General features: G+C 41.2%; 1 protein-coding gene across 1 annotated transcript in view; it reads right to left on the bottom strand.

Annotated features, from left to right (window-relative positions):
• Nucleotides 1–1,072: 1,072 nt before the first annotated feature.
• The window catches only part of LOC124594377 (adenylate cyclase type 3), a 686,894-nt gene continuing 667,281 nt past the window's right edge, over nt 1,073–20,685 (bottom strand). Inside the window, exon 20 of the mRNA XM_047132746.1 lies at nt 1,073–1,363. Within this exon, the coding sequence (XP_046988702.1) occupies nt 1,073–1,363 (291 nt within the window). The remainder of the gene's footprint in view (nt 1,364–20,685) is intronic.

Below are 20,685 nucleotides of genomic sequence, written 5' to 3'. Positions count from 1 at the left end.
TAAATGACGTAAACTTATATTTAATCTCCACTCTGTGGTAAGCGTGATGTAAGATCTGCTCTTATTCTAAAGAAAGTAAGCTAAGCATGATAGATGAAAAATCTGCTGTAGACAGAACATCCCATGTTACACAGTAAATGTATCAACTGTATGAAATTCGATCTATGTGTAAATACATTTTTGACACACAATTTATCAGTCTCAAACAAAACACATATCCAATTAATTACCAGTACCAGTACTGTTCAGAAATGTCTTTATAATGACAAATACATAATCTACAACAGATTTTCACAAAAGATGCTAAGCACTGTTTTAGATATTAGTAACAGGTAATGTCTTTTGATCACATATTTCGGACATAGCATAAAATAGTACTGATTCAGTGCTTTCAATAACTGCCAATTATTGAATACACATGTTGTTCATCAAGTATGCTTAACTCTTATTTTTATTTTTAACAGTTCATATATTCATAAATAAACAGCACATATTTAAAAGAAATGTAAAATTTTACTTATTATAAGTCACTATGGCATACAATAAGTAAAAATGAGCATGTTTTAATGTGCCTTTGTTAAAGAAAGACTAAAAGTTAAATTTCTAAGAATCATCTATCTACAAAGAATTTGAAGGTACTGTAAAACTGCCTTGTACGAAAACACATTAGGCCCATGCTTAGAACAGCATTTTTGTTCTATAATTACAAACAGAGTACAACAAAATCCTCTAATACTATCAAAGTTGATTACTGAATTGCAAACATAGTGTGGAGTTTTATGAATTTCGTTCCATGTCTTGCAATTTCATGGAACTCTCATATGACCAGTACAGCCTGATTTACAATATTTAGCACCACGTATCCTCATTTGTGGCTGATTGTTGATCAATACCTAATATAAGAAATACTGATTTTACTCATATAATGCTGATTCATCTCAGTCATTCATAAGTACATTCATTTCACATTAAATATCACACATGAGTGTTCAACATAGTAAAAGATGTCAGCCATTTCTCTATGTGGTCCCTGTAGATTGTCTATGCTTCTGTTTGCCAGTGTAGAGTGGCCTTACCTACAATCATCAGTAACAAGAGGAGATACATCAGCTGGCGATGCTCTATTGTGCAGATCAGTCTGCTCTTGTGGCTGTTGACTGTCTTCAAGTGGTGGCTGTGCCTCTTCATTCTGAGGCTGTTCCCCTTCATTTTGAACTGTATTTGATGCTGTCACACCATCTTGTCCCTCTTTTCCAATCAGATAGTATGTCATCAACTGACCTTTACCTTTCACAGAAACAAGGCCACGTTGTTCAAACACATAGCCAAAGTGCCTCAAGATTTCCATTGTTTCATCTGTTACCTGCAAAAAAATGCAATAATTAGTTATCAATATAACAGTATATTATAGACAATATTATACTGCCCATCAGAGAAATAATGTTTTTATCTAACGTTCTGTTTTAATTTTCATCTAAGATTATACGAGGGACTTACAGATTACTATGGCATTTTTGAATGTTGCATTACACTTAAATGTGACACAGATACATGATTCTAGTTTCCACAAAATTCACTAAGTCTCTGTCAAAAGTGGTCAGAACTTTCTACCAGTCATTCAGTTCCTGACAATAGAAATCTGCACCTTGATCAAGGAGCCACTTAAGAACAACTGTGTGAATATTCTCATTGTTGAAAAATCTCTTTCAGTCAGATGTTCTTTCAGCTTTCAGAAAAGATGGAAATTGCTTGGTGTGACATATGGTCTTCCAGATCAGCATCACCCCTGTCTGTGTGACCTTGGTAAACTTGTTGGCACCAATCTATTATGGCTGGACACAGCATTGCGTACTGCCTACCTCCAGAATTTCACAGTACTGAACTGACCTGCTTGCCTCAGATTTGTAGTACGTTTATAGTTGCAGCACACTGTGGCGTGCCTGTTATCCATACCACAACAAAACTGTGTCTGCAGAGAACAAGGGACATGTACTGTCTTCTGACAATGTGCCACTCTTGTTATGCAATGGTCTTGCAGTGGGAAGACATGTGTAACATACTTTCTGATGTCCCTGCATACATGATGATAGTGGGATGTCATCTGATTGATTTCATTAATCACTTGTTACTTCAGTGACACAAAGTTCCCCACTGTGAACAACCGCATCATATAATCCTTACAATGAAAGTATTGGCAAAAAACTGAATTGCACATCTATAAAAGACCTTTGTCACAAGTCAAAACAGAGTTGGGGTGATGTGTGTAGAGAAACCAACAAAAATACAAAATTTTCTTTGTTCTCAACATTATTTAAATTCAACTTTACAAAAGAGATTTGTAAAAGTACCACCTATAGTAGCAATGTTCCACAAAAACAAATGGATAATAGCAGTTGCTATGAAGTCTTCCCAGACCCTCACATACCTCATGCCCATACAATAAAGAGTCATAATGAGCCATAGTTCTTAAGTTTCTTTGATAGGTACAAACTTATTTACAGGAGGGTGCTGAAGCTGTAAAATAAGTTATTTAATGACAAAATAATATACAGTGCAGAGAATAAATAAAAGCACTCTGATGGTATGAAACAGAAAACAGAGAGAAACAGACAAATGTATAATAAACAGTAGAAAAGGGAGATGGATAAGGTAATAAGTAGTCCAATCAGCTGGCTTGGATGAAGTGGCAATCTGTGCTCTGAAACAGTGCACACACAGCATATAAGCTCTCTTAACAAACATGAGTCATTCACGTCAGAGAACTTTCCAGGATATCTTAAAACAGACATTAATTTTGCCTTTGCTAAAGAAAAGTAGTGCAGAAGACTTAGAAGCTATAAGCCCATTTTCCTGCTTGCATCTTTCTCAACAACAACAACAATAATAATAATAATAATAATAATAATAGAATGAATCATGTAAGATGGATTAATGAATTACATGAATAAATAGCACTTTTAAGTGAATCCCAGTTTTGGTTATAAAGTGGTAGAAGTATAAAATCAGCCATAGAAGAATTCATAAAGTTGGAACATAATGCTCTTGACAAGGATGAGCATGTGAGCAACACACTCTTAAAAATTTCTAAGCTTTTGATTGGGGCTATACCAATGGGATGGGGGACAGATCACTGTCAAGGACACAGGCATAAAAGGGCTGCAAAAACTTAGTGGAAAAAAAAGAAATAAAAAAGAAAGACTTTAAGAATTAAGTGGGAGAGCAACATGAATTCTTCTACCCTTTGTGTTCCTACATTCTGTATTTGAGAAAAAGCCTTCCCATCACCCTGTGACTGTAAATGCTTGCTCTTGTCTGAGTGACATTTTGTCCAAGAAGTGACATAAAGAAAAGACTAACACTGAACAGGTGTCTTCCACTAACAGGTTTATGTGGCAACAGTGTCCTCATTACAGACTGTTGTCACCTACGCAGCTCACTCACATGGAGCTCTAGCTGTTACCTTGCTACAGTAATGTAGGTCAACGAGTGGGTGTTGAAGCAAATATGTTATTTGACTGAAGGCTTCCAACTTTTGCTCACTGAAGGGTAGGGTAGAATGCAACAGTGGAGAAAGCATGCAGGAAAGGTGGGGTAATTTACTTGTCCCTCCAATTAGCACTTAGTGTTGAAGACCACTGGAAGTAGACCTTTGTTACTGTTAAGTATTTTGTTGTTATTCTAGAGTGAATGAACCTCTGACACATGCTAAAGCACTGAAAGTTGTAAGCTCATTGCTGTGTTAAACATTTAAGCCATATACCAAATCTCAAGTCAGTTTCACTGTGCCTGCCATTTGTGTTGTTCATAACTGCGTATCGGACAGATCATCAATATACACTCCTGGAAATGGAAAAAAGAACACATTGACACCGGTGTGTCAGACCCACCATACTTGCTCCGGACACTGCGAGAGGGCTGTACAAGCAATGATCACACGCACGGCACAGCGGACACACCAGGAACCGCGGTGTTGGCCGTCGAATGGCGCTAGCTGCGCAGCATTTGTGCACCGCCGCCGTCAGTGTCAGCCAGTTTGCCGTGGCATACGGAGCTCCACTGCAGTCTTTAACACTGGTAGCATGCCGTGACAGCATGGACGTGAACCGTATGTGCAGTTGACGGATTTTGAGCGAGGGCGTATAGTGGGCATGCGGGAGGCCGGGTGGACGTACCGCCGAATTGCTCAATACGTGGGGCGTGAGGTCTCCACAGTACATCGATGTTGTCGCCAGTGGTCGGCGGAAGGTGCACGTGCCCATCAACCTGGGACCGGACCGCAGCGACGCACGGATGCACGCCAAGACCGTAGGATCCTACACAGTGCCGTAGGGGACCGCACCGCCACTTCCCAGCAAATTAGGGACAGTGTTGCTCCTGGGGTATCGGCGAGGACCATTCGCAACCGTCTCCATGAAGCTGGGCTATGGTCCCGCACACCGTTAGGCCGTCTTCCGCTCACGCCCCAACATCGTGCAGCCCGCCTCCAATGGTGTCGCGACAGGCGTGAATGGAGGGACGAATGGAGACGTGTCGTCTTCAGCGATGAGAGTCACTTCTGCCTTGGTGCCAATGATGGTCGTATGCGTGTTTGGCGCCGTGCAGGTGAGCGCCACAATCAGGACTGCATACGACCGAGGCACACAGGGCCAACACCCAGCATCATGGTGTGGGGAGCGATCTCCTACACTGGCCGTACACCACTGGTGATCGTCGAGGGGACACTGAATAGTGCACGGTACATCCAAACCGTCATCGAACCCATCGTTCTACCATTCCTAGACCGGCAAGGGAACTTGCTGTTCCAACAGGACAATGCACGTCCGCATGTGTCCCGTGCCACCCAACGTGCTCTAGAAGGTGTAAGTCAACTACCCTGGCCAGCAAGATCTCCGGATCTGTCCCCCATTGAGAATGTTTGGGACTGGATGAAGCGTCATCTCATGCGGTCTGCACGTCCAGCACGAACGCTGGTCCAACTGAGGCGCCAGGTGGAAATGGCATGGCAAGCCGTTCCACAGGACTACATCCAGCATCGCTACGATCGTCTCCATGGGAGAATAGCAGCCTGCATTGCTGCGAAAGGTGGATATGCACTGTACTAGTGCCGACATTGTGCATGCTCTGTTGCCTGTGTCTATGTGCCTGTGGTTCTGTCAGTGTGATCATGTGATGTATCTGACCCCAGGAATGTGTCAATAAAGTTTCCCCTTCCTGGGACAATGAATTCACGGTGTTCTTATTTCAATTTCCAGGAGTGTAGATCATTTAGGACATATTTTGCAATAAAGCATAATTTTTGTTAATTCTATTTATAAGATTCTACATCTACACTATATTCTGCACACCATTGTAAAGTGCTTGACAGAGGGTACTTCTTATTGACTCAGTTACTTGGTCATCTTATCGTTCCATTCCCATATGGAGCATGAGAAAAATGACCATTAAATCCTCAGTGTGTGTGTGCTACAATTAATTTAATCTTGCCCTCATGAGTCCCACAGGAGCAATACATGAAACTCTCTCACAGCTAAAACTAACCTGTGACCATTCATGCTGCCCTTCTCTCTATACACTTAATACCCCCCTCCCCCCCTCCTCAGTCCTACCTGGTGCAGTTCCCACACATTTGAGCAATACTCTAGGATGGGTCACACAAGAGATGTGTAGATACCTTCGCAGACATTGAATTTCCTTAGTATTCTACCAATGAACTCCTGTCTACCACCTGCTTTACCTACAACAGAGCATCTGTGGCTGTTCCACTTCACTTCCCTACAAAGAGTTACCTCTAAAGAGTGACTGACCCCACTCTGAAGGGTGTGGAGTGGGTGAGGGGGGTCAAAGTCCACAGATGAAATACTGTTAATCATTAAGCATGACTTTTATTGACTTCAACACATGACATAGAGACATAGAGAGCCAGACTTCTCTCTGCCTGTTGCTCCTGGCTGGTGTTTGTGAACAAGCATCAGCTTCTGCCCATAGCTGCTGAACTGCACTCTGCATTTCTGAGGCCAGCGGCCTTTGGATGCCACAGCTGTTGATGCCAGTAGCACAATATGATGTGCTGTGATGGTGTTCTGCTCAGGGAATGGCTCCGCAAGCAGCTGCGGTGGCGGTGTGTGGTGTCTGCTATGTACAGGGCTCAACCCACTGCCCTCAGGTAGGAGTCAGACAGTGGATCCCATGGCTACTGCTGGCAGTACTCAGTTGTCTCATTGCCTGATGTAGCTCTGGCATGGAGGTGGTCCGGCTGGTTTCCAGTGAGAGGAAATAATCCGTGCCTCAAAATCCAGAGTTATTTATATGCCTCTAGCAAATGTTTGTTTTACTGGGACCTGACATCTAGTCTTCTTGCAAAAGACCTGCCTGGTGTGGTGACATTGCACTGTTGGCTACATGATTACCTTTGTGTGCTACAGTTTAATGCTGTGCTTAGCTATCGTGGCTTTGAAATTCTCTTGCATGTCTATTACTGTGACCCATATGTCACCACACTAACAGCTACTGGTTTGTGGCCTTTAACGCAATGCTTCACAGTGGCTTCCACATTACTTCTAATTATTTTTGCTGAAGACATCATTTTTACTCAAAAATTAGGTAGCAGCACTATACTGCCCCCGTCCACAGAGAAGTTCCAGTCCTTTGGGTCTTGCCCTGGCCTGGTTCTCTGTTGCAATTACATCTCTGGGCAATATGAGTACAGAGTAACTCCAATCAAAGTAGCTGGTAAATGAAATGTGGGACCTATAATTTCACACATAATCCCAGTGATTAATAGTCCACTACCTCCCAATTCTAAACGTCTTGTCACCATGAATTTCCTTGCTCATAGCAACTAGCAACCAACCCCATGTCACTGTGCACTGAGTATATCCAATGTAAACCAGCTCTCTGAAAGCATGGTACTGATTTGATCACCTCCTTCTGAGTAAGGTCATTCCTCCACAAACCTTTTATCCTTAAAGAGTTGCATGAAGCACATGCCCCCACTTGTTGCAATCCTTAGTTAGGTATATGGTGACTACCCTGCTCTGACATTGCTGGGGCTCACCCTCAGTCATCATGACATGCTGATCCCTGTTTTCTGCTAATAGTAGCACCCCTTCCTCTCTCACTTGCACAGATTTCCCAACTGATGCTGAGTTCAGTGGATAAGAGTGCACTGTGTAACACATACACTCCTGGAAATTGAAATAAGAACACCGTGAATTCATTGTCCCAGGAAGGGGAAACTTTATTGACACATTCCTGGGGTCAGATACATCAGATGATCACACTGACAGAACCACAGGAACATAACACAGGCAACAGAGCATGCACAATGTCGGCACTAGTACAGTGTATATCCACCTTTTGCAGCAATGCAGGCTGCTATTCTCCCATGGAGACGATCGTAGAGATGCTGGATGTAGTCCTGTGGAACGGCTTGCCATGCCATTTCCACCTGGCGCCTCAGTTGGACCAGCGTTCGTGCTGGACGTGCAGACCGCGTGAGACGACGCTTCATCCAGTCCCAAACATGCTCAATGGGGGACAGATCCGGAGATCTTGCTGGCCAGGGTAGTTGACTTACACCTTCTTGAGCACGTTGGGTGGCACGGGATACATGCGGACGTGCATTGTCCTGTTGGAACAGAAAGTTCCCTTGCCGGTCTAGGAATGGTAGAACGATGGGTTCGATGACGGTTTGGATGTACCGTGCACTATTCAGTGTCCCCTCGACGATCACCAGTGGTGTACGGCCAGTGTAGGAGATCGCTCCCCACACCATGATGCCGGGTGTTGGCCCTGTGTGCCTTGGTCGTATGCAGTCCTGATTGTGGCGCTCACCTGCACGGCGCCAAACACGCATACGACCATCATTGGCACCAAGGCAGAAGCGACTCTCATCGCTGAAGACGACACGTCTTCATTCGTCCCTCCATTCACGCCTGTCGCGACACCACTGGAGGCGAGCTGCACGATGTTGGGGCGTGAGCGGAAGACGGCCTAACGGTGTGCGGGACCGTAGCCCAGCTTCATGGAGACGGTTGCGAATGCTCCTCGCCGATACCCCAGGAGCAACAGTGTCCCTAATTTGCTGGGAAGTGGCGGTGCGGTCCCCTACGGCACTGCGTAGGATCCTACGGTCTTGGCGTGCATCCGTGCGTTGCTGCGGTCCGGTCCCAGGTCGCCGGGCACGTGCACCTTCCGCCGACCACTGGCGACAACATCGATGTACTGTGGAGACCTCACGCCCCACGTGTTGAGCAATTCGGCGGTACGTCCACCCGGCCTCCCGCATGCCCACTATACGCCCTCGCTCAAAGTCCGTCAACTGCACATACGGTTCACGTCCACGCTGTCGCGGCATGCTACCAGTGTTAAAAGACTGCGATGGAGCTCCGTATGCCACGGCAAACTGGCTGACACTGACGGCGGCGGTGCACAAATGCTGCGCAGCTAGCGCCATTCGACGGCCAACACCGCGGTTCCTGGTGTGTCCGCTGTGCCGTGCGTGTGATCATTACTTGTACAGCCTTCTCGCAGTGTCCGGAGCAAGTATGGTGGGTCTGACACACCGGTGTCAATGTGTTCTTTTTTCCATTTCCAGGAGTGTAGTTACTCAAACCAGGTAAGGAAACCTCAGTTGTATTTGATTGGAGATATCAGTATTGGTAAATCTACAGTAACTGAAAAGATTATAAGCCATCGACAGGATGTGTATATGCCATATTTTCCGAATTTTGTTGCTGTACAATGTTAATTCCAGTTTTTAAAATCTCTCTTCTGAATCAGGTCGCAGAATTGGAAGCCTCAAGGCATTAGGATAGTATCTGATATGGTCCCAATTTGCTTAAAAAGTGCCAATGCAGACATCAGCTGTAACACAAAACTTTTATTTAGAATTTTATTTTTCCTTTCTGCTTGCAGAACATTAGATGTACAATATTGTTAACCATACATGAAAAATATTTAACTTCTTCTTGAATAGCATCATCTGCTTTAGATTCAGATCCACTTACCAATGTACCAACATGCAATGGATTAGTTTGAAATACAGTATTCTTAGCATGCTTGTCAGCCACCAGTAACAACTTTGCACTATCCTTTGTTACACCCATTTTAACACGACAGTAACAGAACAGCAAGTTATGGCTGCTTGGCTCTATTACTAGATGTAGTTCTGGTGGTAATTCTCCTTGCACCATCCTTAATTTTTCCAGATAATACTCTGCCAACAGCAAAATGGGAATTAACTGACCATGTAGCACTTGAGGGAAGGCGCCCTGCAAATCTGTTGATTCCACTCATGTTTCCCTGTCTTTGTGCCATGTCCAAATCCTGGTTCAGAGTGTTAGCTAAGGCCCTGCCCTAATCCATGATTTCCTTAGGCAGCTGTGGAAGCATGTATGTGTTTTTTAACAAACCAAATGCAATCTGTGTGGATTGTCACTCTACAGTTACTTTATTTGTCTTCACGAACCAGCTTGAAGCTTCTACAGTTTTGTTGAGTTGGCTTATGTTGCTTACATCTGCTGTCCAGAATATAGCTTTCAGTAATCTACCTTAGTGGCTACCCACCCCCCTCTTCGCTTTCCTTGATTCATGCAGCACCACTCTGATCACCATCTGCATCTGCTCCTTTGATCATACGTATGCTTCAATGAATTTCTTGCGATCCTTTGAGACTTCTCTCAGCCTCCCACTACTAACTACTGACTGTTAGATCACTGAAAACACCTCCTTCAGTCTCCTAATTTTGTTCCACAACTTCCACACATTAAACTCTAAACCTAGTGACCTATCTATGACTGGATAACAACACATCTAGTTGCCTGGAAAACAAAACTGCTGGAACACAAAACCCCTCCATCATATCATGCAGTAGTCTGAGGCCAGGGATTAGTATGATCTGTCACTCACCTCAGAATCCTGCTGTCACTGAACAGCACACTTTAACACACAATGATAAAACCTACCCTAAAACAAATATATAATTTTATCTAAAACCATATTCATCATCATCATCATCAGTTTTCTGCTATATCAGCAGGTCCTTTGCCTCTCCATTTTCTGCAATCCATTGCTTCCTTCTTAAGGCTGCTGTATGTTGTACCATCCATCACATCATCCAGTATCTGAAATCTCTTCCTTCCTTGCTTGCTTCCTTTTCCCTTCTACATAACCTTCTAAAACTGTTTTTATCAGTCCATCATTCTTTTTTGAAATATGCCCAATCCAATTTCTTTTTTTTTTCTTTTTATTACATCTAGTAAATGTCTTTTCTCTCCCACTCTTCTCAGTACCTCTTCATTTTTTACTCTGTCCATCCAACTTATTCTTTCCATCATCCGCCATGTCCACATCTCAAAAGCCTCCAGCCTTTCTCTGTCTTTCTCCCTCAAAGTCCATGTTTCAGCACCATACAGAAGAACATTCCATACAAGAGATTTTATGAGTCTCTTCCTGAGTTCTCTGTCCAGACCGCTGCAGAAAATTCTCCTTTTCTTATAAAATGCCTCTTTTGCATTGCTATCCTTGTTTCAACTTCTGTGGTGCACTTCCAGTCGGTGTCTATCCTGCTTCCAAGATACTTACAATTTTGCACCTGTTATAATATTTCTCCATTCAGAATAATGTTTATTTCCTTATTTCCTCCTAGTGCCAATACTTTTGTTTTCTTTGTGTTAATTTTCATTCCATAATTTTTTTCTGTTAGCTTCAATGGTGTCCACCAAATCCTGTAATTCTTTTTCCCCTGTGGCTAGAAGGACCATGTCATCAGCAAACCTCAAACACCCTACTCTTCTTCCTCCAATTTCAACTCCTTTGTCATCTAATGAGCATTTGTCAATCATATTTTCCAAGTAGAGGTTGAAAAGGGTAGGTGATAGACAGCATCCTTGTCTTACACCTTTTCCCAGTCCAATCCAGTTTTTACTTTCTCCTCTCACTTTAACTGAGGCTTTTTGATTAAGATCTAATGAGTTTACAAGTCTTCTGCTTTCCCAGTCCACTCTCTTTTCCCCCATTATACTCGCCAGCTTGTCCCAAACCACATTATCAAATGCCTTTTCTAGATCAATGAAACACATAAATAGGTCTCTTCCTTTTTCAATAAACCTTTCTCCCAAGATTCATAGGAGCCCTATTGCATCTCTGGTGCCTGTATTCCATCTAAAACCAAACTGCTCCTCACCAATATTCTCCTCCATTACATTTTCAAGTCTCTTATTAATTATTCTTAACATCACTTTGGCTGCATGTGAAATGAGGCTGACTGTCCTGTGCTCACTGCATTTCTTAGTTCATTGTTTTTTTGGTAATGGAATCACAACTGTTGTCAAAAAGTCCTCAGGCCATTCACCACTGTCATATATTTTATTACATAACCCCAATATTTCTCTTATTCCATCTTGGTTCAAGCATTTTAATATTTCTCCCAGTATTGTATCTGTCCCTACCGCTTTGCCATTTTTCATTACAGCTATGGCAGACTTTATTTCTTCCATTATGATGGTTGGTACTTTCTCGTCATCACTTACACTGTTGAGTGATTCAAGTTCCAGAGTTTCTGGTTTGCGATCTGTGTCATATAGCTCTTTTAGATATTCTTCCCATCTCTGTAGGACACCGTCATGATCTTTGTACACTACCTCTTCACCTTTACTCAAAATTTACATAGTAGCACTTTCTGCTCTGTTTTGATCCCATGTCATAGTCTTTACTCTGTTGTATAGTAAGCCATATCTTCCCTTCCTGTCCAGCTCTTCAATTGCATCCCATTCCTCTTTTAGCCATGTTTTCCTAACCTGCTCTGTTTCTCTTCGCAGTTCATTATTTAAACTTCAGTACATCTTTCTTGCATCTTCAGTGTTCTTGTTTTTCAATTTTCTTCTCTCCTCCATATTGGATATCAATTCTCATGTGACCCATGGGTTTTTTTTAATTTTTTTTTCCTGTACTGCTTTAATGATTCCTTCTTACAGTATACTGCAGTACTTGTTGGCATTATCATGTGGCTCTTTGTCCTGTAATGTATATAAAAACTCCTAAGACAACATTTCTGTAATTTGTTCTTCATTAGATCTTATCTTCTCTAGATCTCAATTCTTCACCATGGTCGCCTTCTTCGGTTTCTTCATTCTTATTTCTATTTATGCCTTAAGTAAGTTGTAGTCGCTATTAATATGTGTACCAGGTAATGTGTGCACCTTCTTGATTCCGTTTCTGTATCTTTTTTCTACCAGTATAAAATCAATTTGGTTTCTGTATTTATTTCCTGGTGATTTCCAAGTATAATGCCATGTATTATACATAAAAGAAAATATTCTTAAATCATACAGTTGAAATGCACATCAATTACTTCCTTGGTGTCAGTGAATACTGAATACAGGATATCTGGATCTCTTTCTGCTTTCTCTCGTCCTTCCACTTCCTCCTCCTGGCCTGTTTTTCCATCTTCACTAATCCCTCTGATGGGATTGCCTCTGGCACATCCTTGAATGGTGTAGACACCCAGTGTGTTGTCCTTCTCAGCAGCTGCAGTTTCACATTTACTGGGATGTAGTTTCTATTACATGGTACAGGCCCCAGTAGTGTGTTAACTTCTTCACCTCTCCCTTTGAAGTATATGTACTTGACAACATCTCCTACTGACCTACCGAGGTAATGACTCCTCTCACTTCACACCTCCTCCTGCTTTTCCAGCACCTGATTATGTGCTTTTCAGACCTTTTTCCACACTTCCCTTACCAGGTTCATTGACCGTCTGTCCTTTCCTGCCTCCTTTCTGCTCGATTGTGTTCAACAGCTATGGCATTTTTTCCTGTATGTCACCTTGGATGGTGACAATCTTGTGCTAATGTGTACTTTGGAGTCATATCCTCTCACTATGAAGGATAGATGCATGTCCAATGTGAATGGCGTGCACTCACACAATAACGAAGCATTTTCCAATAGGGTATTTGTTTGTTTTCTGGAAATCATCCTGAATGATCAACTGCCACATGGTATGCTCATAACATGCTCTTTTCCCTCTTGAATTTCAAGATCTTTTATAAAAATGGAAATGAAATTCAAATAATTTGAAAGTCCGCTAAAACGCTCCATTCGAGTCATGCAATGCCTGTGCTGTCGCTGGCTAGCTCACTGCTCCTACTATCATAAAGCCAATTCACAGTGATGCCTTGTTTTGGAATTTACACCTTGGAAAACAGATTACAAATGATGTGTAGTGCCACACTGTATGTCCACAGCTCATGGTCTAGTGGCTAGTGTTGCTGCCTCTGGATCGTTCTCAGCATTTGCATGTGCTTACATTTGCAATAGCTGTCCACACATGTAATGTTCAAAAAGATATTTTCTGGTTTATGTAACCACACACTTTTTGCTTTGATTAGAAACAGTGTTTTTTTTATCTTCATACTGTCTAGCTAGGTTTCTTATTATTTAAGCTTTTGAAGTTTAATCATGTTACATAAGATGAAGTTAAGTCTGCTTTAGACATTGATGTTAGTTTACACTCACAAACAGCACAGCCCTTACGTTTGCATTACCTGCATGTTGTACTTGCTTTACATCTCTCTGCATACAGTCCGTAGCTCATGGTCTAGTGACTAGCATTGCTGCCTCTGGATCATGGCGTCCAGGGTTTGATTCCTGGCCGGGTTGGGGAATTTCTCTGCCTAGGGACTGGGTGTTGGTGCGGTCCTCATCATTTCATCATCATCATCATCATCATCATTTCTTGATTGGATTGTGTGAAAAATTGGGACTTTGTATGGGCACTAATGACCGTGCAGTTGAGTGCCCCCAAAATGAAACTTCATTGTCATCATCTCCGCATACAAAACTTCATCGTCCTACACCTCAGTGTACTGTCGGAGTATTCACTAACAGCAAAGCTTTTCAAAAAAAGGTAATTGTTTGTGAGCAAAGTAAATCCACTTATATTCTGTTGCATATTTTCCAGACTAAGATTATTGTTAAGCTATATATAATACATCCTGCTTCGAAGCAACTGTCACAATGAGTTCTTGCTAATGCTATTTTCATATTTCATGTAAAAGTTTTAAAAATATATGAGCCTTCCAGGATTGGAATCTGTGTCCTTGCCACCCACAGTCATGTGCACTATATGTTGTGCTACATATCATATGCTACAGGTGGCACAACTGTTGATTGTCTTTTATAATGGAAATTAGCACTAAGATTTGCCCAGAATATTTTATTGTGCTTTGAGTCATAGTTCATGACTGATAGTCAACAACTTAGATATAACATATGGACCATTTTCAAAAGTTCTATAATTCCTTAGTTTTAAGTGAGTCTGATGATGCAGGGAGCAGTGAACGAAACGTTTGCACTATCAGCATTCCTTTATATCATTACTTAAAAGTTGTAAATACATTTTTCATCACTGAATAGCTAAACTATTTGCAGAAAAAGCATGTAAAAACCTAGTAACTTCAGCTAACACTCATGTAACACACAGGTAGCTTTGTCTTACTGCTAGTCTGTGACATCACCAGAGTTTCAGCCAGTAACAGATCATTTATGATAATGTGACTGATCTTGATATTTAATGATTTTTGAACTTTAATTACATTAAATTAATGGATAATTTATGAGAATATTGACTGCAAATGCAAAACAGAATAACAATAATCTGAACCATATTTTTAACATAGGAAAATAGCTTATTGCCCAGTGAACCTGTTCCATCTTTGTGTTAGCATGTGGATAAAGTAGACTGGTTCTCAATTTCTTTACTGTTAGCAATTGACACAATTCTTTCATCAGGGCTGGCATGAGATTCATCCCTTGTTTCTCTGGCACCCCAAACTTCAATATCCACCCACTAACCAATGCCTGTGCAGGTGTGATTGCCTCTGGTCCAGCATTGACATCCTCTCTGGGTAGCAAGAAAAATGGTCTATTATGATCTGCACAAAAGAGTTACATGCTGATGTATGGTGTAATAGCCCCAACATGTCATGCTGAACATTGTGTTGCTTCTGGAAATCTCTGTAACAATATCTGCTTCCGGTATAAATCCACCCACTGTTCACAATCCACACAATTTCTAATGTAATGATCATCATCATTCTTCTTTCCCTTCCACTAACATTTTTCTGCCACCACCCAATCATTGCCTGGTAAGATCTAATCATGAATTTCATGTAATACTTCTAGCTTCAACTTGCGGTCCTAATTTCATTTATCTGCATAATAATCAATCATCCATGCTAAACCACTGTTGCTTGCCATACTGCCTACACTTTTCATTGACACTAAGTACTGTGGCTATCTTTCTGCATCACCGGTCTACATTTCTATATTTCTTCCCAGATTTGTAGCTTTTGTGAATTACTTCATATTCAAATTCGTTGAGTTTCATTGCCCACCTTGTCAGTCTACTTGATGGATCCTTCAAACCTAGTAATCTCTTCACAGCAGCACTGTCTGTCATTACCACGAGCTTCCTGCCTACAGGTAACACTGGATGTATGTTTTTATGTACACCAAGCTAAGCATCTCTCTCTCTCTCTCTCTCTCTATTGTTGAGTAGTTCCTTTTTGTTGCATTCAACTGTCTTTATGCAAAGGCAATAGGATGTCCCTACCCCCCACTTCCTGATTTAAAAGACACCCAAGAGCATGATTCAATGCATCAAGTGATAGTATGAACTCCTTTAGAAAGTCCGGAAACAAACAACAGTAGACACAATGTTAACACATTTTTAATTCAACAGATGCTGCCTGACATTCCTCCAACAATAAAAATTTAACATCAATTTCCAAAAATTGGATAAGTGGTTTTGCAATATCTGCACCCTCCCCCCCCCCCCCCCCCCCCCCCCCCTCCATGAACTTCCCATCATAATTCATGGGCCCAGAAATGATTGTAACTCCTTTATTGTTCCTGGTACTAGAAAATCTTGCTCTGCTTTCACTAATGTAGCATCAATCCAAAGTGACATTTTTCCAATCTGAGCATCAAACAGGCTGCTCAGAATCTCTTGAAGACCTCCTTCAGACTTGTCTATGTTCTTGTATATGTGTTGAAAAGGCAATTGTGTCATCACCCAACAGGCATCCTTATATGTTTGCAGAATGTTATTTCAGCCTATCCTCTGTAGTCACTTGCAACTGATGGTACCCGCTTCTTAAGGCCATTGTCAGGAATACTGGTTTTAACCTAGGGTGTCTATTGTCTCTGTGATGTTTGAAATTTGATAAGCACCTGTTGCAGTCTTACTATTCAAGTGGAAGTAATCGTGACAAAAGCAATACTCCCATTCCCTGGAATTACTGCACTCCTCTACTATCCCAACAGCCAACTGTTGAATTAAAAAGTCTTCCAAAACTGGTTGCAGCAATCATGGTATTCTGTATGATCTTTGATACACCAGTGCTTTGTTCCCTGTTGGAATCCTAACTTGCATTACTGGCATAGCAGGCAAAGCCAATGCTTCAGCTTTTCATGAAATGCAGTCCTAGCAGCATCCTGTGCACTCTTGTAGCCTACACTGTCTGAGTGGCAGTTTCCCTTGTCCAGAATCTCTAGTGTAACTAATAATGTTCCCGTCAACAACATAATGTTCTTGGTCCCAAAATTATCCCCATAGATGGTTATGACTTTGACTCCATCCCTCACTCATACATGTACAACTTCGTGTTTCACCAGACATCACATTATATCCACTGCTTCATTACCTTCCAGCAATTATACTACATGTAACACATTAACTCTTAAGTCAGGCTCCACATTCACCTGCAGTTATTTCCTGGTTCCTCCCAACACACAATCATGTAAATTGAGGCTTCATTTTGTTGTTTGCAGTTTAACTGGATTGTCTCAAATACTGGACATTCCTCACGATGGATCAGGATTGACTACAGTTTCTCCTAACTGAAGTGCCTTTCCACTAATTTCCACTAAATGTCATCATAGGTCAATCATGGCATGATGTTGATGCAGAAAGTCTGATCATAGGATCTTGCTGTAGCCCTTGTTTATATGAAACAACCACCTCCACACACAGCTTAAACTTGATTGCTTCCAATGAAAAATTCATCACTGCTGAGTCCAATGACTGCCCATTGTAACATGGAGGAATCCACCAGGTACCACCATTTCTAATAACAGTTTATATTCTCTATCATCAGTCACACCCACTATGGCTCATTCTGCCTCTGCATTTGTTTTCACTGCATTCACCTTTACTGGGAACTCATTCTGGTGGCTCCGAAGTTCCCTCTTGAGTTTGACAGGTAATTCTTATCAACCAGACCACCTCTCCCATTACCCTTATATCCCTGCCATTGGTTCATACCATCCATACAATTATTTCCACTAAACTGTTTGGAGTCCATGCCATCTCTATTACCCCTCTGTGGCTGGTACCACTGTCTTTGCACATGCCATGAATAACCACAATGAAAACATCTTACATTTGGAACAAACACACTTCTCCAATCCTAATGACGAAAATTGAAAAAACTCTATTTTTCAAAAATATGTTCATTTTGTAGTGCACATCTTTCTGAAGTGTTTGATACATAAAACATATGTGTTCAAGGAAATGTGAGACATGTGTGCCAAAGTGCAGTGCCACACCTCTTCACATTGCAATCTTCTATTGCATGTCACTGTGTTTCACTCTGTGGAATTCAAACATGTACATTTTGTAATGGAAACGACCAAACTTGTATCCAGGACAGTGGAAATTAAAATGTCCTATGGTGCCTCTCCTGTTCCCAGTCTGCTGGTTTGGCTTCCTATCTCCCCCCCACCCCTCCCCCCCTCACAATCTCACAATTAATATTGGGTGGGATTATTTGTGACCAGGAGAATAAGAACTCTTCAGGAAACATGCACTCTTTATTATCTATTAGCTAACAACTTTCTCTTTTGTATGACATAAAATTAAATATGGAAAACATAAAACAAGAGATAAGCAAGACAGTACACATTTCTTCAATCCTTAGGTCCCAGCATTTTTTTCTCTCTAATATTGCTACAGCTTTATGCAGTGTGCTTTCCTTTCTGTGAAAGAATCTATTACCTCATCAATGTTCATTAAACGTTTTGCTGCATGAAAAATCAAAATGTCATTATCTAATACTAAAAAAGCTGTTAATACAAATTGTACGGAAGACTGATGTGGTTTCTCAATTTGATTATGTCTGTTTTGACACTGTCTGCTAGATAAAATGAAATAGGCCTTTCTAATATAGCAGCAATTGCAACACATGCCAAATATGTGAGATTCTTTTGGTACAAATGGTCATTTTTATGTACCTCATATACGTAAACAGCATGACAGAATATAATTCACAAGTGCCAATATCAAATGCCTGTTAGGCCCACTACTAGCAAAAAGTTTTATGTTAGGAAATATTTTCACATTTCATTCATATGCTCCAGTTACTCAAACATGAGATCAAAAAGTAGCAGTACAAAATTTTTATGTAAATTTGGACTTGTCATAGCCCTCCATATAATTTGTGTCCGTGTTTCTTCCCCTTCCCTGCTCTAACAAACAATCTTGTCATCACTTATCCCGTAACTATTCCTGCAATTATAAAAACTTATTCTCCAGTTAACTTCACTAACTCTGCCATAATCACTGGTTTAGCTATCCCGCATTTATTCTCCAGTTAGGCATTATTATGTGTTTGTACAACACATTTTCCATGCTATTCTGAGAACAGAACTTAACACAGCTGCTAACTGGGGACCATAGTAGTGTAGCGATCTGTCAAAAATTTTCTGTCATAATTTCATTTTCTTGGATATACTGAGAAGATAATATGTACCTTTTATTCCCTGTTATTCATGTTAGTCATTTATTTCCACTCTGATAGAATCTATGGATTTCACTAATTTGCACATCCAGTCAACCACATAGACAAACAGTGGTAGGCATTCAATCATTGAAATTTATTCGGCTCAGCTCATACAGCCATGTCCCCTTTTGTCTGCAAGAAAGTTTTTTATTTCTAGATGCAACAGTGCTTTCCCTTGCAAAGACATCATGTACACTATGCATGCATTCAAAAATCAACTTGTGATTCGGGAAATCAACTTAGAATGTGTTCAAATATGTTCAAAAACCAACTAGTATGCATTTAAAAACCATATGAATATTCAATGGACCAACATGCACAGGATGCTAGGTGCTTTGTGAAACAGTTTTTTTCTTCAATAATAAGAATTCCTTGTGTTTTGTGAGAGATTATTCAATAGTATTTTGTGATGGTAGTTATTAAATTCATCATGTCCTCTTGACAGCCAGACATTTTTCATTTAGCATTTTATCTATGGCCGTGTGCTTTGTTTTACACCTTTTATGAAGTAGTCTCTGTTTCTTTAGACATTTCATAACACTGACTATATATGGTGGAGTGTTGCTTCTATCATGGGCTGTTCCAGAAGGTTCATATCTATCAAGTGCTTGGTCAACTATTCTTTTAAACATAAGCAACAGTTCTTCTAAATCCTCTTCTCCAGAGCTATATATTTTTAGTTCCTTAATGGGATATGACACTACTCCCTCTTCATCTAGTTTGCTGTAAATATAAATTCTTCTACTTGTTTTAGTTGCTCTGTGTACTTTGGTAATCATTGTTGCTATAGCTGCCCCATATGGCCACTGATGCCAGTTTCTAAGTGAACATCCTGAAAAAGTTCAAGTCTGTTTGTTATTACTAGATCCAACATATTTCCATCATGAGTAGACTTCTGGACAGCTTGTTCTAAGTAGTTCCTGAGAACACATTTAATAATGTTTGGCAGAAGTCTTAGTTCTCCCACCACATACAAAACTATAATTTTTCCAATTGATTGTTGGATGACTAAAGTCTCCTCCAGTGATGACAGTATGATTGAGGCATTTATGTACTAGTGGAGATAGATTTTCTCTAAAGTACAGCTTTTGGAGTTCTGCAAGGGGTGCAGGATCATCTAGGTATAGTTCTGTTTTTGATTCTACAGCCATGAAGATACTACTAAATAAGCTAGAATCATGAGAAATAATAGGTGCAGCTTAATAACTGGTTCCAATTACATCTAACAGATAGAGTACAAACAGATAGCACAAACCTCAAACAAAGCTAAACTTTCATTTTCAGAACCAAAATACATTAAGATAGGAGTTCATTAGGGTAGCATACCAGGTCCAGTGCTGTTCTTAATATACATTAGTGATCCAGAATGAGATTTTCACTCTGCAGCGGAGTGTGCGCTGATATGAAACTTCCTGGCAGATTAAAACTGTGTGCCCAACCGAGACTCAAACTCGGGACCTTTGCCTTTCGCGGGCAAGTGCTCTACCAACTGAGCTACCGAAGCACGACTCACGCCCGGTACTCACAGCTTTACTTCTGCCAGTATCTCGTCTCCTACCTTCCAAACTTTACAGAAGCTCTCCTGCGAACCTTGCAGAACTAGCACTCCTGAAAGAAAGGATATAGCGGAGACATGGCTTAGCCACAGCCTGGAGGATGTTTCCAGAATGAGATTTTCACTCTGCAGCGGAGTGTGCGCTGATATGAAACTTCCTGGCAGATTAAAACTGTGTGCCCGACCGAGACTCGAACTCGGGACCTTTGCCTTTCGCGGGCAAGTGCTCTACCAACTGAGCTACCGAAGCACGACTCACGCCCGGTACTCACAGCTTTACTTCTGCCA

This window comes from Schistocerca americana, chromosome 2 (assembly GCF_021461395.2).
Source record: "Schistocerca americana isolate TAMUIC-IGC-003095 chromosome 2, iqSchAmer2.1, whole genome shotgun sequence".
Classification (NCBI taxonomy): domain Eukaryota; kingdom Metazoa; phylum Arthropoda; class Insecta; order Orthoptera; family Acrididae; genus Schistocerca; species Schistocerca americana.
Note: the sequence above shows the minus strand (reverse complement) of the source record. Positions and strands in the feature narration are given on the sequence as shown.